The sequence below is a fragment of the Leucoraja erinacea genome, chromosome 2 (genome assembly GCF_028641065.1).
Source record: "Leucoraja erinacea ecotype New England chromosome 2, Leri_hhj_1, whole genome shotgun sequence".
Taxonomy (NCBI): Eukaryota; Metazoa; Chordata; class Chondrichthyes; order Rajiformes; family Rajidae; genus Leucoraja; species Leucoraja erinaceus.
The window spans coordinates 133,161,916-133,186,221 of record NC_073378.1 but is presented as its reverse complement, the minus strand read 5'-3'; the positions used below and the strand labels follow the sequence as shown (position 1 = coordinate 133,186,221).

At 49.4% G+C, this 24,306-nt stretch overlaps 1 protein-coding gene across 5 annotated transcripts in view; it reads right to left on the bottom strand.

Annotated features, from left to right (window-relative positions):
- LOC129715783 (uncharacterized) overlaps positions 1–24,306 on the bottom strand; it is a 337,613-nt gene that overhangs the window by 56,991 nt on the left and 256,316 nt on the right. For all 5 annotated transcript variants that reach the window (XM_055665662.1, XM_055665654.1, XM_055665638.1 and 2 more), the window contains 3 exons: positions 21,467–21,514; positions 16,611–16,682; positions 13,941–14,012 (listed from right to left, as the gene is read on the bottom strand). In XM_055665662.1, coding sequence (XP_055521637.1) covers positions 13,941–14,012; positions 16,611–16,682; positions 21,467–21,514 — 192 coding nt within the window. The remainder of the gene's footprint in view (positions 1–13,940; positions 14,013–16,610; positions 16,683–21,466; positions 21,515–24,306) is intronic.

The window sequence follows — 24,306 nt, the reverse complement described above, 5'->3', positions numbered from 1 at the left end:
GTTTGTGTGTGTCATCTGGGCACAATCTGGTTAATTCCTATTTTCTTCCAAACGCTAGGCCACAGCTTTCTTATTTTCACACATCCTACTCACATTTTTCCCCTGGAGGTGATAAACATCTTCCCGTCACATTTCCACCTATATTTTGTTACAGTCGTTACAGACTTCATAAAGAAATGTGTGGAGGACTGCATCCCCACAAAAACCTTCCGAGTGTTTCCCAATCGGAAACCTTGGATGAACTTTGAGATCGGCACTCTTCTGAAGACCAGACACCGGGCATTCATGTCTAATGATACAGTGGTCTATAAGAAGTCCAGATACGACCTTGGTAAGGCCATCAAAAAGGCCAAAAGGGACTTCTGCTCCACACTGGATGAGACAGATGTTCGGCAGCTGTGGTGGGGCCTGAATGCAATCACATCCTACAAGGGAAAATCAGGAGGCAGCTGGAATGTCAGCGACACATCACTCCCTGACGAGCTCAATGCGTTTTACGCACGCTTTGAAAGAGAGAATACTGATGTGCCTTCCCGAGCCCCCATTCGCTGTGATGGTATTTCAGTCAGTTACAGTCACAGAGGCTGACGTCAGGAAATCCTTCAGAGGGGTGAACCCTCGAAAAGTGCCTGGACCTGATGGTATACCCGGTCGTGTTCTAAAAACGTGTGCGGACCAACTGGCTGGAGTTTTTACTAAACCTCTCACTTCTGAGGTCTGAGGTTCCCACCTGCTTTAAAAGGACATAAATTATACCAGTGCCCAAGAAGAGCAAGACGTGCCTCAATGACTATCGACCAGTGGCACTAACGTCTGTGGTGATGAAGTGCTTTGAGAGGTTGATCATGGTGCAAGTCAACTCCCCTCTACAAAAACCTGGAGTCACTGCAGTTCGCTTACTGCCACAACAGATCAACGGTGGATGCGATCTCACTGGCTCTCCACTCCGCTCTGGACCACTTGGACAACAAAAACTCATATGTCAGGCTCTTATTCATTGATTATAGCTTGGCATTTAATACAATCATCCCCTCCAAGCTGGTTACCAAACTTGCAGAACTGGGTCTCTGCAATTGGATCCTCGACTTCTTCATTCACAGACCACAGTCTGTTCGTATTGGTGGAAATGTGTCAGCCTCGATAACAATCAGCACGGGAGCACCTCAAGGCTGCGTGCTCAGCCCCCTGCTGTACTCACTCTATACTCATGACTGCATAGCCGGTCATAGTGCGAACTCCATCATCAAGTTCGCTAACGACACCACTGTTGTTGGAATAGAATAGAATAGAATTACCTTTATTGTCATTCAGACCTTATGGTCTGAACGAAATTTCGTGCCTGCAGTCATACATACAATAATAAACAACAATAAACACAAATTAACATCCACCACAGTGAGTCCTCCAAGCACCTCCTCACAGTGGCGGAGGCAAAAATCTTAGGGCTGCAGTCTCTTCCCTCCTCTTCTCCCTCTGCGCTGAGGTGACACCCCACCGGGCGATGGTACAAACAGTCCCGCGGCTCACGAACCCCGCAAACGGGCCGGCTCAAACACCGCAGCCCGGGGTGGTCAAAGCTGCCGCCCTCCAGTCCAGCGGAGGGCGGCAGCTGGCCCGCGGCTGAACCCCGGATTCAGGTCACCGCCGCTAGAACGCCGTCCCAGCCACTGGAGCACCGTTCCAGCCCCGAGCCGGGCCGCTCCGACGGGAGCGCCGTACCTCCATCGAGCTGGGTCGCTCCGACGGGAGCACCGTACCTCCCTCTAGCTGGGCCGCTCCGACGGGAGCACCGTACCTCCCTCTAGCTGGGCCGCTCCGACGGGAGTGCCGTTCCTCAGGCTAGGCCGCCCCGACGGGAGCGCTACAGCCCCTCACGGGAGATATCACAGATGGGGATAAGTCAGAGTATAGAAGAGAGATCGAGCGACTGTCCATATGGTGCCAGCACAATAACCTGGCCCTCAACACCAGCAAAACCAAGGAACTGATTGTGGACTTTGGAAGGAGTAGGATGGGAACCCACAGTCCCGTTTACATCAACGGGTCGATGGTTGAAAGGGTCAAGAGCTTCAAATTCCTGGGCGTGCACATCTCTGTAGATATTTCCTGGTCCGAGAACACTGATGCAATTATTAAGAAAGCACATCAGCGCCTCTACTTCCTGAGAAGATTATGGAGGGTCGGTTTGTCAAGGAGGACTCTCTCTAACTTCTACAGGCGCACAGTAGAGAGCATGCTGACCGGTTGCATCGTGACTTGGTTCGGCAACTTGAGAGCCCTGGAGCGGAAAATATGACAAAAAGTAGTAAACACTGCCCAGTCCATCATCGGCTCTGACCTCCCTTCCATCGAGGGGATCTATCGCAGTCGCTGCCTCAAAAAGGCTGGCAGTATCATCAAGGACCCGCACCATCCTGGCCACACACTCATCTCCCCACTACCTTCAGGTAGAAGGTACAGGAGCCTAAAGACTGCAACAACCTGGTTCAGGTATAGCTACTTCCCCACAGCCATCAGGCTACCAGTCTTGGCTCGGACAAAATTCTGAACATTAATAGCCCATTTGCACTTTATCCGTTTATTTATTCATGTGTGTATATATTTATATAATGGTACTAGACATAGTGAGACCCGTTGGGTTGCCAGCATCACACGGGAGGGCTGGTCACCCAACGCAATATTCCACCTCTCCACCAATTCCAATATTGCTCGCCAGTGGGGTGGGGGTGGGGGCTTTCTGTTGCTCTAGTATAGGTGTTGTGGGCCGAAGGTACTGGTTTCCAGAGGGCTAGTATAGACATTGTGAGCCGAATGGATTCTTGGGCTGGCAGCTCAGTCATTGAGGCCTGGCAGTACAGTCACTTGGACTTGGCAGACTAGCAGCTGAGAAAGTGCCAGAAATTCTGCCCAAAACAGGTGACTGTGAGAGAAAAGGGGGAGAGGGTGTACTGAATGGATTATTGGGCTGGCAGTTCAGTCACTTACGGCTGGTGGGCTGGCAGTTCACTTACTCATGGCTCGTGGGCTGGCAGTGCAGTCACTCACGCCTGGTACGCTGGCAGTTCACTCAGTCACCCCTCCTCCCTTCACCCCCTCTGCTCCACAGATACACACCCACACACACACACACACACACAAACTCATTCATTCACTCACACAAACTCACCCAATACTAAAATGCCAAGTAACTTCAGAACGTGTTGAATATACAGTGTGTAAAACAAATGTTTAAAGCCTCCTGTTGGTGCTGAAGCAAAAACGTGCTTTAAATAACATTCAACAAACACACTCACCATAGACAGAGCAGCTCGCCTGATTTATTCAACGGCGCCTGCACTCGGCACCATGTTGACGTCACCCTCTGAGTGAGCCACCACATTTCCGGGTTTTATAGTCCCTCCCCCCTGCCGCCAGCGGGGGCAGCAGAGAGAATGGCGAAATCTTTTAAAACAATAATATCTCTCTGATTTTTCATTGATGGGAAAGATCCTCTGGCCCAGTCCGGCGGAGGGGGGCTCTGAGCAATGTGGCCAAAAATGACGGCCGTAAGGGGCGGCGTTCTCTCAGAAATCACATCGCAGCAAGTCAAAAGCTGTCTAGATCTTACTTTTAGTAATATAGATATGGACACACTGATCTATTCTGTAGTCATGCCTACTATGTTCTGTTGTGCTGAAGCAAAGCAAGAATTTCATTGTCCTATCAGGGACACAAACTCTCTTAAGTTGAATTTCTAATGTTTTTGATCCTTCAAATTTTAAAAACAGCCCAAACTGGAGCGTGCGCTGGAGGGAGGGACACTCCAGCGCATGCAGAGAACGAGGCATAGAGGAGGCGGCCGGCCGCCCAGTACCTGGTGGGGGGGTTGCTGCCGCGGGCCGAGCCCAGTGACTGGGCCTGGGCTGGAGCTGAGCCTGGAGCTGGAATGAGTGCCGAGCCCAGGGCTTGGGATGGGACCGTGACTGGGGCTGACAAAGAAACCGCCGGTGGAACCAAGGACGAGCCTGGATCCAGGGTCAGGGACAGTGAAGTCAGAACCTGCAGTGGAGCCCAGGCGGCGGCCGAGCTGATGGCTGGAGGCTGCCGCTGGAACCAAGGACGATCCTGGGCCTGGACTGTAGCCCAAGCGGAGGGTGATCTGACGGCTGGAACCTAGGACAAGCCTGGGTTACAGCCAGGGCCGGGTCGAGTACGAGAACCAGGCCGAGTTCCAGGCCCTGGCGCCATCCTAGAGTCCTGTGGCAGGGCATGGTAGTGAGGGGAGGAGGATGAAGGGAATGAGGAGGGAGATGTGATAGGGTCTCTACCCCCCCTCATTCTCTGCCCTTCCCCCTCTCTCTACCCCCCTCCCTCTCTACTCACCCTCCCTCTCTAGTGAGTGGTGAGTGTTGGGTCCGATTGGTGAGCGGTGGAATATTGCTTTCGGGGACCAACCCTCCCTGTGATGCCGCACGCTCCCCCCCCCCCCCCCCCCCCCCCACCACAGCATTATGGGATGGGACCCAATGGGACCCACTTGGTCGAGTCTATTACTAAAAATCTCATCTTGTTTGTTTGTATATTTGTTTGTATATCTGTTTGTATATTTGCTTGTATATTTGTTTGACGTAGCGCTGCTGCTCCGGGTCCATGGGGAGTGAGAGGAGCGGGATCTGGGGCAAGGACTAGGCCACAGCCTTGGCCTCTCCCCCTCCCCCACCTCCCGGCTGCTCGGCACATGCCCCCCCGACAGCCCCCGCCTCAAGTACAACTTAATCGCGGATGTGGTGGAGAAAACGGGGCCGGCAGTGGTTTTCCCTCAAGATCCTGGGGTGAGGAGAAAGAAAGGCGGGCGGGGATGAGGGAGAGGAGGGGGTTGGGAGGGAGGGGGGTGGGGGAAAGTGGGGGAGGTAGGGAGTGGGGGGGGATAGAGGGAGTGGAGGGAAGTGGGGGAGGTGAGGAGGGAGAGTGGGGGTGTGGGATTGGGGGGAGAGGAGAAGGGAAAGAAGAGGGAAGGTGAAGAGAAGGCGGAGTGAGTGCTGGGGAAGAGGGGGAAAGGATAGGGTAGGAAGAGCTTTGGCGAGGTAATGGAGTAGGGATGGGGAAAGAGAGAGGAGGGGAGGGAGGGGGTGAGTGGAGAGTTGGTGGAGGGTGGGGATAGTGGGATAATGGATGAGCGGAATAAGGGACTGAACAGAGAGAGTGAGATGTGTTCACATCAATCATATTTTACGTGTTATTGCCATTTTAAACTTTAAAAAGTTGCAGTTACACTCCCACTTGCTGGCCGCGCCTGCGCAGTTGGGGTAGGGTTGCCATTACTTGCGTCACCATTACTCGCATCACAACAGGGATCTCTGGTGAGTGATGGAATATTCCGTTGGGGGACCAGGGCCAATGGGTTCGCACTTGGCCTAGTATATATCTATCTATGCATTACTAAAACTCTGATCTTTTTATCTGCGTGGTCATTCTTTTGCGCAAAAACGGTGCGTGATAGCGCTATGATTTTTTTCGTCAGCTTACACACCGTTTTTCTGAGCTGCGATTCGACTAAGTTTCATTCCAATCGGTGGTCTAATGTAAAAGTTAGTGAGGTTTATAAAATCTTAAAAACCACTTATGCGCAGATTGATCTCCTCTCCTGCCGTTCACCGCCACGTGGATTGGTCTTTTCTCCCGTTACTCCACGTGACGGTCCGCCCCTTCCTGTGCCATTGTGTCTTTACTGGAGTTGAGGTTGGCCAGTGGAGGATTCCAACCGGACAATTATCGGAGGGACCGGAAACAGCCCAGAGATGTCGCCAAACGGAGAGTGGAGAATCTGATCCCGGCAGCCCAGCGACCAGCAAACACTGTGAGTCCCCGTCACACCGTCAGCTCCAGCCCCTCCGCCTCTGGTCCCTCTCTCTGGCTCCTTCCCCCTCCCCCGTGATACCCTCCTCTCCCCCACAACCCCCGTCTTTTCTCCGAGCTCTCTCTCCCCGCCCCCATATCCCCCTCCCCCACATCCCCCCCCTCATCCCCGCCCCCCCACACCCACTCTCCCCAAAACCCCCGTCTTTCCACCGAGCTCCATCCCCCTGCCCCCACCCCGCCTCCCCCTACAACCCCCCCTCCCTCTGCCCACACGGCCCCCCAAGCCACATCCTCCCCTGCCCACACACGCCTCTCTCTCACCCACACCCCACTCGCCACAACCCAACCCCCCCCACCCCGCCATTCCCCAACATCCCTCCCCACACCACACAACCCGCTCTTGCCAAAAAAACAACCCGCCCTCCCACACAGACACCCGCCTCCCCCCACACCCCTCCCTCCCCAACACACCCCCCCTCCCCACACCACACCCGCCCCCACCCCCCCCTCCGGCCCCACACACGCTCCTCCTCCACCCCTCTCACACACTCCTCCCCCCTCCCTCTCACACCCCCCCACCCACACCCCCCCCCGCACACCCTCCTCTGCCCCACCCCACCCCTCCCTCCCCCTCCAACCCCTCCCCACACCCTATCCTGCCCTCACCCCCCCCCCCCTCCACCTCACACAAACCCCCGCTCCCTCACCCCCCTGCCCCCACACACATCCCCGCCTGCTCACACCCCCTCCCTCCCCCACACACGCCTCCATCCCCCACACCCTCCTCCCGCTCACACATCCTCCCTCCCTTCGCCACATGCCTCCCACCCCCACACATCCCTCCCCTCCCACCCCACATCCTCCCCACCCCCAGTCACCCCCTCCCCTCCACACCAAACCCACACACGCACCCCACATCCACTGCCATACACCCACCCTGCCACACAGTGGTAGGCCACAGCAGAGGGAGACCACGGCAGCGGATGGCAATGGCCGTGCTCCCCACCCCACCAGCCCCCTACAGAGCCTGCCTGAGGTCGTCCCCCTCCCTTGGCTGCAGGATACTCCCCGCCTGAAGTCGTCCCCGTCTCCGGCTACATAATTCTCTCACCAGCCCCTGCCTGAAGCCGTCCCCCTCCCCCGGGCTGCAGGATGCTCCCCCCCCCCCCACCGGCCCCCGACAGCTCCCGCCTCAAGCCTTGCCCCTCCCCGGGATGGAGCCGCTTCCCACTACCGGCCCCCGGCAACCCCCGCTGAAGCCGTCCTCCTCCAGGTGCAGAACGCAATTAGAGATGTGTAGATGGTTTATGCATGCAACCTATAATGTAGTTACCTCATCACCATTAACACGCCCCCTCACATCAGTATAACTATGATCTCCTCCCTTCTCCTCCTCCCATTTTGTCCTGGTACGCCTGAAGGCTGTATGCAGCCAGTACTGGGACGTGTGTGCCATGTGCTATATTAAAGACTATAGTAAAGGTTACAGAGTGTCAGACTAGACTCCTTTACATGGTGTCAGATAGTTAGTTAGACTCGCGTCTCCCGTTTACCGGTTTTTATTTTATAATTTGCCCGGTATTCCCTATCAGTTCTGATGGCCTCCTCGTGCAGAAAACCCTCTCCCCCTGTCTTTGATGCTGACATTGCGGAGCGATGGACTACGTTTGTGATGGACTTCACTCACTATGTCAATATTGTGCACAGAAACGACCCTGCTGCGGTCCGTGCCTCCCTCCTGCTTAATCTAGCAGGTCCAGATGCCATGAAGAGAGCTCGAGCTTTCGTTTATGATCCAGAGGTCCTGGATGCTAACGGCCAGATCGCCGTGCCAGCTGAGTCCGCCGACGACCCGGTATGTCTTTTGCGTAAATTTGCCGAGATTTGCGACCTGCCCTCCAACCGCATATTGGAGCGGTCCAGGTTCTTCACGCGGAAGCAACAGCCGGAAGAGCCTGTCGAGTGTTTCATCGCTGACCTGCGCTATCTTGCTCAGCGGTGCCTTTTCGAAAATATGTGTGACCAGCTCACCAGAGACATTCCAGTTACTGGCATGTTAGACCAGAAGTTACGTGCTGATTTGCTGCAGAGACCTGATCTGACACTGACTCAGGCAATGCATACGTGTCGCATCGCTGAGGTGGTAACCCCTATACATGGGGTGAGGGGATCTGACAGCCGCGCTGTCAATCTGACTGGTGTTACTGGGCCATGACGTTCGCAGGACAGTTCCCGCCCTACATCGCGACCCGCCCGTCCATCTCGGGACCCGCGGGCACCTAAGTGTCCGAATTGTAACTATGCCCACCCCGCTCAGTCTCAGTGCCCGGCTTTCGGAAAATCCTGCAATTTCTGTAAGAAATTAAATCATTTTGCTGCTGCATGCCGTTCCCGTGGGAAAGTTCCACCAGCTACTAGGTAAATCCTAAACAACCTTCAGCAACTTGATAGTGAGATGGACTCTCAGTCTACTGCAGACACTGCCCACGACTCTGCGATCGAACATTCCATGGGAGAGTCAAGTGTTTACACTCTCCTTCACAGACTCTCTAGCCTCCCCGATCCTTCTGTGCTCATTACGGTGAATAACAAGTCATTCTCTGCTAAGCTGGATACGGGTGCAAAAGTGAATGTTATGTCAACATCACTGTTCAACAAGATAAGAAAGAATGAGCTGTTGACTGCCGATCGCTCTGTTTTGCGTGCCTATGGGGGAGAGGAACTAACACCTGTGGGGAGGGCTACTTTCCACTGTGTGCTGCAGAAATCATCCTGTGACCTGTCGTTCTTTGTTCTGGATTGCGACTGTGTCACCTTGCTGAGCAACCAGACCTGCCAGGATCTCGGTCTGGTGTCTTTTGACCGGACAGTTCACGAGGTTCAAGCTGTGATGGATCTGCTATCCGCATATCCAGACCTTTTTGACGGTAAGCTGGGGAAACTGCCGCTAGTGTACAAGATTGCAACCGACCCCTCTGTGATGCCTGTAATTCGCCCGCCGCACAGAGTGTCATTCGCCATGAAGGACAAGGTAGAGGCTATGCTAAAGGACATGGTTGATATGGGTGTTCTGGCGTCAGTCAGCGAGCCCACCAAGTGGGTCTCCACTATGGTCGCTACAATGAAGAAAAAAAGAATGAGATACGGGTGTGCATTAACCCCAAGGACTTGAACTTGGCTATAAAGCGGCCCCACTACCCAATGCGGACCGTTGAAGACGTCGCCGCCCAAGTCGGACAAGCAACGGTGTTTTCTGTCCTCGACGCCAGGAGCTCATTTTGGCAAATACCCTTGGACAAACGCTCCTCTGACTTAACAACCTTCGGTACACCCTTCGGCAGGTTTAAATCTTTGCGGATGCCGTTCGGCATCAACTCCGCGAGTGAGGTATTCCAGCGCTCCATGGAGCAACTGTTTGCAGGTCTGCCCTGTGCAATTATTGTGGACGACATTCTGGTCTACGGCAGAGATGTGGCTGAGCATGACCGCAACCTCCGCAGAATCCTGGACAAGGCAGGTAAATCTCAAGCTGAACCCGTCAAAATGCCGTTTCCGTGTACCTGAGGTCCCGTACGTTGGCCACATTTTCACGGCCAAAGGGTTGAAGCACGACCCGCAGAAGACGAGCGCCATCTCTGAACTGCCTGCCCCCACTAATATTACCGGTCTACAGCGCTTCCTGAGCATGCTCAACTACCTGGGAAAGTTCATTCCTGACCTCAGCGAGCTCAGCGCACCCCTGAGACAGCTTACTAAAAAAGACATTGCCTGGTCCTGGTTCCCACACCACCAGCAGGCTTTCGACCTGTTAAAGGAAAGACTGATCAGCACACCCACTCTGAGGTTCTTCGACTTAAAGTGTCGGGTGGTAGTGACGTGTGACGCCTCACGTTTTGGTCTGGGTGCTGCTTGCCTGCAGCCGCACAATGATGGTTCTCTACAGCCGGTCTCCTATGCCTCTAGGACCATGACGGACATGGAGCAGCGCTACGCGCAGATTGGGAAGGAGCTGCTGGCAGTTGTGTTCGCTTGTTCAAAGTTTCGAGACTTCCTATTTGGCAACAGTTTCACTGTCGAGACAGATCACCAACCTCTGGTGACGATCCTAAACAAACCTATCCACGTTGCTCCCGCAAGGCTGCAGCGGATGATGCTGCAGCTGCAGCGCTTTGACTTTAAAATCGTCTACAAAAGGGGCACCGAGATGCATGTGGCTGACGCGCTGTCCCGGGCCCCCCGGACATCACGCGACCAGCACCCCATCGAACAGGATGACCAACAGGTGCTGAACGTAAATTTCGTCCCTTCAAAGCAGCTCCAACGCCTGGCTGCGCACACCGCCGACAACCCCGATCTTCAACAGCTTGCCGCTGTCATCAGGCGTGGATGGCCCGTCAAACGCACCTCTCTACCTGCTGGCATTCACCCCTTCTTCCTGGTTCGTGATGAGCTGGTGCTCATCGATGGCATTATCATCAAAGGCCACAAAGTTGTCGTCCCTGCATCCCTCTACGACCTGTACTTCAATGCTGCCCACATGGGGCATCCGGGGGCTGACGCCACTATCTCGCATGCCCAAGAACAGTACTATTGGCCTGGCATGGCGAAGTACATCAAGGCCAGAGTGGCCTCCTGCCCGGACTGCAATTCTCTTGCCCCGCATCAGCAGCGTCAGCCGCTGCTACAACAACCTGCCCCTGACATGCCATGGTCCTCGCTGGCTGCCGACATTTTTGAATGGCGTGGAAAGCACTACCTCGTTTTGGTGGATTCTTACTCTAGGTGGTTCGAGGTAGACCTTCTCCTTGCCATCACCTCGGAGATGGTCATCAGCTAGCTCCGCCGCCACTTCGCTACTTTTGGATCCCCTGTCCGGCTTCAGACTGACAACGGCCGCCAGTTCACCAGCGCTGAGTTCAAAGCCTTCGCTACAAAGTGGAACTTCGATCACTACACCAGCAGTCCAGAGTACCCGCAGAGCAATGGCCTGGCTGAGCGCGCTGTGCGCAGTGCAAAGCACCTGCTTGAACAGTCCTATCTCTCTAATGACGAATTCTACCAGGGGCTGCTAAACCTTCGGAATGTATCCAGAGACTGTACTATTAAATCGCCTGCCCAAAGGCTTATGTCCCGTGTTATTCGCCCCCCGATGCCGATTGCCCAGCAGACTCTGGTGCCCAGGGTCCTGCAGCCTTCTGCCGTCCAGCAGCGCATCGCTCAGAAGCACGAAATTCAACGCCGCTCGCACGACAAGTCCAGCCGTCCTCTCTCCCCACTACTTCCTGGCCAGGTCGTCCGTTTGCAGACGTCCACCGGTTTCTCCAAGCTCGCTACCGTGGTGGGGGTCGACGATTCGCCGCGTTCCTACTTGGTGAACTATGAGGGCACTGTCTACCGGCGCAGCCGTCAGCACCTGTTGGCGGTCAGGGAGCCGAAACCTCCGCCTGCTGCTCCTTATTCTCCTCCGCCTGCGGTGCCCCCCGCCCGTAACGTGGCCCCTGCCCGTAACATGCCTGTAAATCCTCCAGTTCTCCGTTCTCCGGTCCGCTCTCCTCCTGCCCGTCTCTCTCTCTCTCCGCCTGCTGCCCGTTCCTCCCCTTCCCTCTCTCCTGGTTCTCCCGTTCCTGCCGGATCCCCCTTGCATGCGGTGTCCCCACCACCCTTCTCTTTCACCCCCTGCTCCTGTTTCCGGTCTGCCCTCTCTGCTTTCGGGTGGGGAGGGTGAGGGTGCTGTGCGCACTCGCTCGGGTCGGATCGTCAGACCTTCGGATCGTTATGGAGACTTTGCCTAGTTTTGCAGGTCCTGTATAATCAACCTGCTGTTCTTATAACTTTGTTTAAATTGTATGGGAAAGGATGTAGATGGTTTATGCATGCAACCTATAATGTAGTTACCTCATCACCATTAACACACCCCCTCACATCAGTATAACTATGATCTCCTCCCTTCTCCTCCTCCCATTTTGTCCTGGTACGCCTGAAGGCTGGATGCAGCCAGTACTGGGACGTGTGTGCCATGTGCTATATTAAAGACTATAGTAAAGGTTACAGTGTGTCAGACTAGACTCCTTTACAAGATGCAACAAGAATGCATGGACTGAATAAATCTCATCTTTAACGTTTAAATTATTGTTATATTTTAAGTTATTCACATTTTATGCTTTGATAAATCCCCTTTCCACTTGCCGTGCCCGTCAGCTGCGCTTGCGCAGTAATAACTGTGTGTTCTACGTCACAATGGGAACCCAATGGGCAGGAATGGCTGCTCCGCCGGAGAGCCACTAAAAGCGAATGGGAGGGTTAAGAGGGGATGGAGTGAGGGCATGGGGGGAAGAGCAAGGGCAAGGGACGTAGTGGGGAGTGAGGGGAGAAGGGGTTATCAGGGACGTCACAACTGGAACCCGTCAGCCGTGCCTGCTCAGTTAGGGGTTATGGGTGTGTGGTGGAATATTGCATTGGGGGGACGGGTTGCCTTGGGGGACGGGTGACTCGTGGAATATTGTGTTGGGGAATGGGTTGCGCAGGGGGACCACGCTTCCTGTATGACTGGGACCCAATGGGTATCACTTAATCTAGTATAACTAAAACTGTCATCCTGTATGTATATTTGTTTGTATGTATGTTCCCGAAATAGAGCTAAAATGGTACACGATAGAGCGACAATTTTAGGCCCACTTTACTCCGGAAACAGAGGAATGTTGGTGGAAGGTGGCGCAGGGAGGGTAATGGAGGGGGGGGGGGGGGATAGGGGACTGAAGAGGGAAAGTGAGATGCGTTCACATTGATCTTATATTTTACAAGTTATTGCCATTTTAACATTTAAAAACGTCGCGGTCATGCTCCTACATGCCGGCCGTGCCTGCGCAGTTATGGTTGGGTTGCCATGATTTGAGTCACAACGGGGGTCTCTGATGTCACAACGAGAACCTGTCAGCCGCGCCTGCATAGTTGAGGGCTATGGGTGAGTGGTGGAATATTCGGTTAGGGGACCGAGGCCGATGGGTCCACACTCGGTCTAGCATACAACTAAAACTCTCATCTTGTATGTATAATTGTTTCTATGTATGTTCCCGAAACACAGCTAAAACGGTACTCGATAGTGCGACAATTTCAGGCCCACCTTAGTCATCATTCACCTTGGGTGTGAAGTAGCAAGTTTAGTTCGATTTTACAAAGTATTTCCCTTGATAAACTTTAATTTACTTTCTACCCCCCGGTCCCGCTGCACTCGCACTTCCTGGCCCCATCAGCCACGTCTGCGCAGTTGGGGGAGGGTTGCCGTGCCTGGTATCCGCGCGTGCACAGTTCGGGGAGGGTTGCCGTGCCTGTCGCTATTTTAAGATCACCGTTTTGACTGGCGTCACAACGGAGATCTCTGGCGCCACGATGGGGACCCAACGGGTCCACTGGTCATCTAATCTATATACTTTTAAAACTCTGTGTGTGTGTGTGGGTGTATGTCAGATTCAGCCTGTGATTCCTTGGTCCGCCAAACCCACACGCTGAAACTCTGTGATTTCTTCCATTTCGCTAGCTAATTCACTTTTACATTCACTCACGCACTCCTCAAAACATTTGGACATTTTTATGTACACGTTTTGTAATAAAATCCTCCACCTCCACTCACTCATTTTGTCACCGCCTGCTGGCCAGCGACCTTAACTCAGTACTCGGGGTCTGAAACGCTCTGCTCGAAAAATGGCAACATTTTTCCCTACCGCTGGTGCCCTCGGGCGAAAAGCAGCGGGGGAACAGCCAGCGTGACAGAGCCGACGAGTCAGAAGCGCCGAGGATGCGAGGCCTCATAGTCTCTGATGGGGCCGCTTTCACAGACTTTACCGTCAGCGGCACAGACAACTTCGGATCCAGCAGCAGAGTGGCTCCGTTAATGCATTCATTCCACAGTGAGTTCAGTTTGGTTACAACAACCCCCCCCACCCCCCCCCTTCACACCTCACCCCCCCCCCCCCCCCCCCCTCACAACCCCCCTCTCTCCTCCCCACCTCTTCCCCCTCCATCTAACCCCTCCCCCTAACCCCCCTCTTCCTCTCTTCCCCCTCACTGACATAAAATATGCACAATCAAACAAAAGTTATACTTACGGCAGAAATACATTGGGTCAATTACGGGGCCAGCTCTCATATCAAGCGAATCTGCACTTATGTCTTGCTGTGCTATTGAAGAAAGGAGATCATCTTAATGTTCCCAATATTTCTTGTAAATAAACTTCTCAATAAACTTGTAATATTGTGTTTAGAGTGTAGAATTATTATGTTATTTTATTATTATTTTATATTTCATTTTAAGTATTACCTATCATAGATTGCACATTGTTCTGAGCATTCCATTATCTCAGGTATTGGAAAAAATAAAGCAGTCATTGTATACAACGTGATTAACAATGGATCTGTTTCATTAGTCGCACACACAATGACTTAGCAATGACTTAGCCAGCTTTGACTGGCAATAGAAAATCAAGGAATGATATTATAGTGATCAAATTACTGTTAACTTGATCACTTTGTCGCCATAAATACCATCCAATATATAACTTTGCTGTTGATTATTAATCCATTATAATCACCAGGATACTGTTGGGATTGGAGGGAAAGTTTTGGCCGGCTGTGTTTGTTTTGCATGGAGTTAAGGGGATATAAAACGAAGAGAGGCAGTGATAAAGCAGACAGTCAGAGTCTTTTTCCCTTGGAGAGTCTGTCAAAAACTAGGGGGCGCAATTTTTAAAGGGTGAGCGAGGTGTATTAGACAAGTACTGTGGGGAAGATTTTTACACAGAAAGTGATATCGGGAACATGCTGCCAGAAGTTAGATACAATCACTATATTTCTTATGCTTAAGAAATCTTTAGAAAGACACTCGTAGGCACAGAACAAATGCCAAGAGCCTTTGACATATTCACCGATCAGGACTGGAACAATTAAATTCTTGCTTGCAGGCTAAGAATCTTAAGCATAGACACCACAACAACAGCAAATATGCAATAAATGCGTGTGAAGGGAATGGACTGGCGACATAAAACGTACTGCTAAACTGTGGGAATTGAGATCCATGTGCTCCCGATTGATCTAATGCTGTTAAAAGAAAAAAACAATATATAATATAATTTTATGTTTTACAATGAGTTAATCTCTCATTCTTCTAAATTGAAGAATGTATTGGGCTGGTCTTAATCTCTCCTCATGGAATAAACCCACCACGCCAGGAATCAATCAATCAGTCTGCGTTTTCTGTTGTTATTTCATACCCAGACTTTAGTGCATGGGGAGTGCCCACAACATTCTCTCATTTATTAAATATAGAAACAACTTTCTGTGGCTGCAACCACTAGTCTGAGAAATGTAAGGATGGCAAGGATGGTTGAACCTTACGTGAATGGGGGAAAGCCATAGAGTCACAGTTAAACAGCACCGACTCAAGCCCTTCAATCCAATTCATCCATGCCAACAATTTGCCTATTAGAACTAGTCCCATTTAGATTAGATTAGATTAGGTTAGATTCATTTATTGTTATTCAGACCTTTTGGTCTGAATGAAATTATGTTGCCTGCAGTCATACAGAACCAATAAAAACAAAACATACAGTAAACACAAATTAAACATCCACCACAGTGAGTGCACCAAGCACATCCTCGCTGTGATGCAGGCAAAGTATTTGCCTGCATTTGGCCCATATCCCTATAAACTATCCATGTCCATGTAACCCCACTCATACACAAGGTATTGAAAGAGAAAAAGTACAGATAAAATCAAATATCAAATCAAAATTACTGGAAACATACAGTAGATCCAATGACATCTGTGGAGACATTGCCATTAACCAATAGTATTAATCTTGTTCTTCTTTCTTCATATTTGACAGTAAGTGCACATCCAATTTCCCAACAGATGGCACTTCTACCCCAAACGTGCAACTACTTCACAACAATTTGATTCAAAGCAATTCAATTTTCATGCTCTGTTTACAAATTTTTTAAAAGACACTCTTGAATATTTTCCTTATCTAATTTATTGGGCTAGGGGCCATCAAAGAGAATAAAGGGGTACAGAGGGAAAGAAGTGAGCAAAATAAATCAGGAAAATCAAAGAGAGAAAAGGAAGAACACAGACACAGCAAATACTCAACAGAGAGTGTGTGTGTGTGTGTGTGTGTGTGTGTGGGGGGGGGGGGGGGGATTTAATGTGTGTAGGGGGGGTTATAGACAACAGTCAATAGACAATAGGTGCAGGAGTAGGTCATTCGGCCCTTCGAGCCAGCACCGCCATTCAATGTGATCATGGCTGATCATCTCCAATCAGTACCCCGTTCCTGCCTTCTCCCCATATCTCCTGTCTCATCCCTATCTAGCTCTCTCTCTTGAAAGTATCCAGAGAACCGGCCTCCACCACCCTCTGAGGCAGAGAATTCCACAGACTCACAACTCTTTGTGAGAAAAAGTGTTTCCTCGTCTCCGTTCTAAATGGCTCTGTTCTAAATGGCATTCTGAAACTGTGGCCCTTAGTTCTGGAAAATGTTTCCTGCCTCTAGCGTGTCCAAACCCTTAACAATCTTATATGTTTCAATAAGATCCCCTCTCATCCTTCTAAACTCCAGAGTGTACAAGCCCAGCCGCTCCATTCTCTCAGCATATGACAGTCACGCCATCCTGGGAATTAACCGTGTAAACCTACGCTTCATCATGGCAAACGGCACTCAGGAAAGGAGCAAGAGACCAGGTCACTGAAATAAAATTTTCACACACTAGAGCTCTACTTACAGCATAAATATGCAGGGTCATCCAGTGAGTCGGCAGTCATATTAAGTGAATGTACAGACATGTTACGCTGTGCTATTGAAGAAAGGAGAAAATCTTAATGTTGTCAATCTTTCCATCAATATAAGCTTGTAATATTATGCCCAGAATGAGGTGGTATTATGTTATTTTATTGTTATGCTATGACATTATATTTCATTTACAAGTATTATCTCTTAAAGACTGTACTCTGTTATAAGCATTCCCTTTATCTCAGGGAAGGCACCAAAGTAGTTATTGTCTACACTATTGAAACAGGTTTTGTTCATTAGTCATATACACAGAGTTAGCAATCACGCTTGTCACTGGAATTAAAAAATCTTGGGATGAAATTACTTGCAAATGAATCATTTTGTTGCCAGATATCCTATCCAAATATACTTTCGTTTATGGACGCAAAGTGCTGGAATTCAGCATCTCTTGAGAAAACGGATGGGCAACGTTTCAGATCAAGACGCGTCTTTTGAAGATGGGTTTCGACCCGAAACGTCACCTGTCCATGTTTTCCAGAGATGCTGCCTGACTTGCTGAGTTATTCTGTATCATTTTGTGTAACCAGCATTTGCAGCTTTTTGTTTCTATTCTTTTGTTGTTGATAATTAATCCAATTATATAGGATTGGTTATATTTGTGTCCCTAACTGTGTCTGTCATTTAATCCTACATTTTGGAGATGATGGGAGGCTAATTGGCCTTGAAATTAAGGCAGCACTTGACCCGTTGGTTAAAGTCATATCTTGATTTTTAAAAATGGCTGTTGTTATTAATCACCTCAGGCCCATTATGTCTCAAAAATAATTATTCAAATCATTCTCCTGTGCCGGACTATCATCAGATATTTCAGAAATGACAACAATTCTCTTTTTCTACAATAAATATCCTTTGTAGGTCAGATCTTCCTTTTTATCTATGTCGTTCGTACCCATATATATCTTATAACATCTACTGTAACTGCTTGCCATCCTTCTTCAGAATTGTCCATACCCTCTCTAAGACATCTTTGATCCTGGCACTTGGTAAGCAACAGGGTGCCAGGTATATCACTCATGGCCATATAATTGCCCATCTGTCCCTCACTCTCTAATGAATTATTTTTCACAACTGCTCATCTACACTTGTACTTGCTTGCTTCATGAAAAACAGCATAGATTCAATGTGTTGCGAAACCTCCAATGACCCAGAAAATATCTACAATTTCATGATGACCTAGAATAGCTGAGTACTTAGTTCACGATAAAATAGGTTGAAGTCAGCATGGCTTTATGAAGGGGAGGTCTTGCTTGACAAATTTGCTGGAATCCTTTGAAGAAGTAAATAGCAGGACAGACAAAGGAGAGTCAGTAGAGGTTTACTTTGATAAGGTGCCACACATTAGGCTGCTAAGGAAGATAAGAGCCCATGGTATCACAGGGCAGATACTAGCATACATTTCAGGTTGGCTGGATGGCAGAAGGCAAAGAGTGGCAATAAAGGGGGCTTTTTCTGGTTGGTTGCCAGCGACTAGTGGAATTCTGCAAGGGTTGATGCTGGGACCACTACTCTTCACGTTGTAGTCGAATGATTTGGGCAAAGGGATTGAAGGCTTTGTGGCAAAGTTTGCGGATGATACGAAAATAGGTGGAGGGACAGGTAGTACAGAGAAAGCAGGGACTCTGCAGGAGGACTTGGACAGGTTGGGAGAGTGGGCAGAAAAGTGGCAGATGGAATATAGTGCAGCAAAGTATGGAGTCATACATTTTGGTAGTAGGAATAAAGTGTAGACTATTTTCTAATTGGTGTGAAGAATCCAGAAATCAGAGGTGCAAAGGGACTTGCGAGTGTTGGTGCAGGATTCTCAAAAACTTATTCTGCAGTCGAAACGGTAGCAAAGAAAGCAAACTCAATGCTAGGTAGACAAAAAAGCTGGAGAAGCTTGTGTTTCTCCAGCTCATTTGTCTACATTCGATTTTTCCAGCATTTGCAGTTCTTTCTTAAACTCAATGCTTGTATTTATTTCAAGAGGGCTTGTATACAAAAACAGGGACGTAATGCTGAGGCTCTATAAGGCGCTGGTCAGGCCACATCTGGAATGTTATGAGCAATTTTGGGCACCATATCTGAGGAAGGATGTGGTGACACTGGAGAAGGTCCAGAGGAGGTTTACAAGAATGATCCCAGGAATGATTAGGTTAACCTATGATGAGCGTTTGTCAGAACATGGCCTGTTCTCGCTGGAGTTTAGAAGAATGAGGGGGGACCTCATTGAAACATACAGAATAATGAAAGGCTTGGATAGAGTGGATGTGGAGAGGATATTTCTACGAGGGAGTGTCTAGGACTTAAGGTCATAGCCTCTGAATTAAAAGACGTTCTTTTAGGAAGGAGATGAGGAGAAATTTAATTAGTCAGAGGGTGGTGAATCTGTGGAATTATTTGCCACAGAAGGCTGTGGAGGCCTTCATTGGATATTTTTAAGGCAGAGATAGATTCTTGATTAGTACAGATGTCAGAGGTTATGGGGAGAAGACAGGAGAATAGCATTAGGAGGGAGTGATAGATTAGCCATGACTTAATGGCAGAGGAGACGATGGGCCAAATTGCCTAATTCTACTCCTATCCCTTATGACATTTTACCACAATTGGCATATTTTTTTGCATGGTTTACACCTTATGGTATTATTCCTATTAATGATGCTTTGCACACAAACTGGTGTCTTATTCCCTGAAGATTAACAATGACATAACTCCATTGGCTTGGTCTGTAGTTTACCCATCCCCTGTAAGTGAGCATTGTTTTACCTTATTCTGCTATTCACCATGTGTTATGTGGCCTCTGTTTCTAGCTTAATTGCAACCCGCCGAGTCACGACAGTAATGCAGAAGTAGACAATTCATTCTGTTTCAAAAGAGGTTTCACCTAAATTCCTAAGACTCCTTGAAGAAAATCTTATATATCCGTTGTCTACTTTTAGATACTTTTAGTTCATATGGAAACATGTTTTTTTTGGCCTGAAGATAGAAGTAAGCTATGCAGTAAGGAATTGGGTAATTATACACTGTTGGACTCAACTGATGTACAAGGTGAGAAGTTCACAGTTTCTTTGCCAAGAACTAGTACCATGCTGATACACACAATCTCAAATGCGGTCCAATAAGCTGCTGAAGCAAATGTGAATATCTTCCCATATAAGCAGGGCTCTCGCTTAACTTTTTTTTCCTGTTGTAAGCTGGGCAACCTTGGCAGCTTTTTAGGTTGCCAAATGACAGTTTAGGTGGTCATTTAAGATGGCTTGCATGACGCGTGCAATAATGTGCTCAGATGAAGTGCGTAGTTACCAGTCGGAATAATGCTCACTGAAGCATTCACATATTATTTCTGCTTCAAATAAAGTCACAAACTAAACATATTCACCAATCAAGACATGATATATACCACAATGACATGCAGCAAAATTATAATACAGTATCTCAACTCTTTTTACACATTGCAATTAATGCAATTTTTATTATTTCTTTCCACTTCTAAACAAAAATGTGGTTGGAGTATTCAGCGTATGATCAACTTGTGTCAATAAATCCTGGACCATGATAACATATATGCTTAACCATGCACACTACTGATTGATGCAAGCATGTTTTTTGTGAAGGACTGAAAATGATCATGACATGGCCATAGCATGGGTCGTTATTGCTATTGGTACAGAAACGCTCTCGCTTCTCACATAATGTATCCACATCAAAATATACAGGTTGCAAGGAATTTTCTAAAGGCATTTTATGATAATAGCTGTCAAAACGGACTATACCCATCTGACAGGTTAAACATTACACTAACTAACAAGAGATGGCCAAAGGACATAAATGCAGCAAATGTTCTTTTGGTAATATATTTAAAGGTGTCAAGACGCCACATTACCGGACATTCAGATTAGTTGTATATGTTGTGAACAGCAATGAAGATACCCAGTTTGTAAGCAACAAATTAAAAAAAAATTGTTGATAAACGCTTTTTCCATCCTTTCCCACTTCAGAATTAACGTTAAAATTTCAACTGAAATATCTCATGACCAAATTTGTGACGTATATGACTGATTGTAGAAGTAAAACCTGGATAAATCCAACGTATGGTTGTGAATGTTGCTCATTAAATAACTACAGTACCGATACTCCATATTAAGAGCATTGATTTGCCGTTAAAATGAATTCTGTAATAAAGTGTTAACGGTAGCAGTGACAATCCAGACAGGCAGAGTTGAGCTGGGTTTCGCACTGCTTCTCTGCACTGGCTGCGGGCCTGGGGGCACCGCTCCCGTCTAACTCCCGATGTGTCTGGCCATCCCCGGGCATGGGGGTGCTCTCGGGTGGGGACGGGGATGGTCCAGTGGCGGTTCGGCAGCGATTGCAGCGCCGGAGACCGGGGTCGATCCTGGCTGTGGTGCAGGGCTGCCGAGTGTGTTTTGGCACATCTCCCTCCTCCAATCACAGCGCTCTATCCTCAGCCCCCCCCACTACGTCCGCCTCTGACCGACACCTCCCTCCTCCAAGGGTTTGTTTTGAAAGCGCCGTTGGTTGAGTGGCAGCAGCGGCCGTTATCAGGCTGCGCGGGGTGCGGGAGGAGGAGGAGATGGAGCCACCGCTGCTGCTGTGTGGGGCCCGTCATTCGCTCCGACCCTCTGTCACGCCACACTTAGCATCTTTCCCACGGTCTATCTTTGGTATAAACCAAGTTGCCAAGCCGGGCAAAATGACTCGGCGTTTAGGTTGCCCGGCGGCACTGTGAGTGGTCAGTGGCAACCGGACAACCGCTAATTTCGAGCCCTGATAAGGATACTTATAACTTACCATAAGCCGGTGAAATCCGTGACACATCTGTATTCCTTGGAACTAATGCTGTTAAAAGGAGGTGGTTTCAGTGCTCACATTCAACATCAATTACATTTTTGAAGATAAGTCTCTGCTCTCTAACAGTAAAATATGATTTATAATATTATAAAGGAATTCAGTGAATATTATGGAGGAATTGAGTGAAATCCAGGTTAGCCGGGAAGTGGTGTTGGGTAAATTAAATGGATTAAAGGCCGATAAATCCCCAGGGCCAGATAGGCTGCATCCCAGAGTACTTAAGGAAGTAGCTCCAGAAATAGTGGATGCATTAGTAATAATCTTTCAAAACTCTTTAGATTCTGGAGTAGTTCCTGAAGATTGGCGGGTAGCAAACGTAACCCCACTTTTTAAGAAGGGAGGGAGAGAGAAAATGGGGAATTACAGACCAGTTAGTCTAACATCGGTAGTGGGGAAACTGCTAGAGTCAGTTATTAAAGATGGTATAGCAGCACATTTGGAAAGTGGTGAAATCATTGGACAAAGTCAGCATGGATTTACGAAAGGTAAATCATGTCTGACGAATCTTATAGAATTTTTCGAGGATGTAACTAGTAGCGTGGATAGGGGAGAACCAGTGGATGTGGTGTATCTGGACTTCCAGAAGGCTTTCGACAAGGTCCCACATAAGAGATTAGTATACAAACTTAAAGCACAAGGCATTGGGGGTTCAGTATTGATGTGGATAGAGAACTGGCTGGCAAACAGGAAGCAAAGAGTAGGAGTAAACGGGTCCTTTTCCAATGGCAGGCAGTGACTAGTGGGGTACCCCAAGGCTCAGTACTGGGACCCCAGCTATTTACAATATATATTAATGATCTGGATGAGGGAATTGAAGGCAATATCTCCAAGTTTGCGGATGACACTAAGCTGGGGGGCAGTGTTAGCTGTGAGGAGGATGCTAGGAGACTGCAGGGTGACTTGGATAGGCTGGGTGAGTGGGCAAATGTTTGGCAGATGCAGTATAATGTGGAGAAATGTGAGGTTATCCATTTGGTGGCAAAAATAGGAAAGCAGACTATTATCTAAATGGTGGCCGATTGGGAAAGGGGGAGATGCAGCGAGACCTGGGTGTCATGGTACACCAGTCATTGAAGGTAGGCATGCAGGTGCAGCAGGCAGTAAAGAAAGCGAATGGTATGTTAGCTTTCATTGCAAAAGGATTTGAGTATAGGAGCAGAGAGGTTCTACTGCAGTTGTACAGGGTCTTGGTGAGACCACACCTGGGGTATTGCATACAGTTTTGATCTCCAAATCTGAGGAAGGACATTATTGCCATAGAGGGAGTGCAGAGACGGTTCACCAGACTGATTCCTGGGATGTCAGGACTGTCTTATGAAGAAAGACTGGATAGACTTGGTTTATACTCTGTAGAATTTAGAAGATTGAGAGGGGATCTTATAGAAACTTACAAAATTCTTAAGGGGTTGGACAGGCTAGATGCAGGAAGATTGTTCCCGATGTTAGGGAAGTCCAGGACAAGGGGTCACAGCTTAAGGATAAAGGGGAAATCCTTTAAAACCGAGATGAGAAGAACTTTTTTTCGCCGCAGAGAGTGGTGAATCTCTGGAACTCTCTGCCACAGAGGGTAGTTGAGGCCAGTTCATTGGCTATATTTAAGAGGGAGTTAGATGTGGCCCTTGTGGCTAAGGGGATCAGGGGGTATGGAGAGAAGGCAGGTACGGGATACTGAGTTGGATGATCAGCCATGATCATATTGAATGTTGGTGCAAGCTCGAAGGGCCGAATGGCCTACTCCTGCACCTAATTTCTATGTTTCTATGTTTCTATAACTATAAAATTCTAATCTTGGATGTGTGTGTGTGTATTTATTTGTTTGTGTGTTGTCACATCTTCTCGAAAAAACGATGCTTTAACGATAAAATGTTCACATATTCCGATAGAGATTTATTCCCTGGTGTCCGAATTTGCCTTACCTGAAAATGTCATCCTTTATTTCTCGAGTTATGTATGAAAATGCTCACAAATCCGATAAAAGTTGGAAAATAAACGGGTGCTTTTGCTGATGATGTCACAATGGATCTGCCTGCCTGTTGTCTGCTCGTGCTGCGGTTGTCCTGCTCGCTCTGCGAGTGATGTCACCCCCCCCCCTCTCCTTCCCCCCCCCCCCCCCCCCCCCCCCCCCCCACCCACTGTTATTCACAAGACACTCGAACATCACTTCCTCTCGGGGATTTCTCCCGGCTGCCTCGGTCGCTTCCTCTCACTCCCTGGGGGGGGGGGGGGGGGTGGTAGTGAGAGCAGAACAAGGAAGTCGGGCACTGTACTAGAGCTCTCAGGTCCACCTCGTGTCGGGTCCCTCTCACCCCCTCTCCTCCTCGTCCCCCCTCGTCCTCTTCCCCTCCTCTCCCACCTCCTCTCCCCTTCCCAGGCCTCTCTCTTCTCCCCTCTCCCCCCCCTCCCACCTTCCCACCCTCTATCCCCCTCTCTTCAACCCCCCTCTCACACACCCCTCTATCCCCCCCTCTCTCCACTGTCTCTGAGCCCTCTCTGCCCCCTACTCTCCATCCCTCTCTCCCCCTCACCCCCCCTCCTCCTATCCCCCCTCCCCCTCCTCTACCCTTCCTCTCTCCCTCCCCCCATCTCCCCCGCCTCCCATCCCCCTCTTCCCCTCCCATCTCCCCTCCCCTCTCTCTGCCCCCCCTCTGCCACGGTCCTTCTACCACTCTCTCTTCTCCCCTCTCCCCCCCCCTTCTCTCTTCTCCTCCTATCCCTCCTCCTCTTGCCCCCCTCTCCCCCTCCTCTAACCTTCCTCTCCCCACTACCCTTCTCTTCCTGCC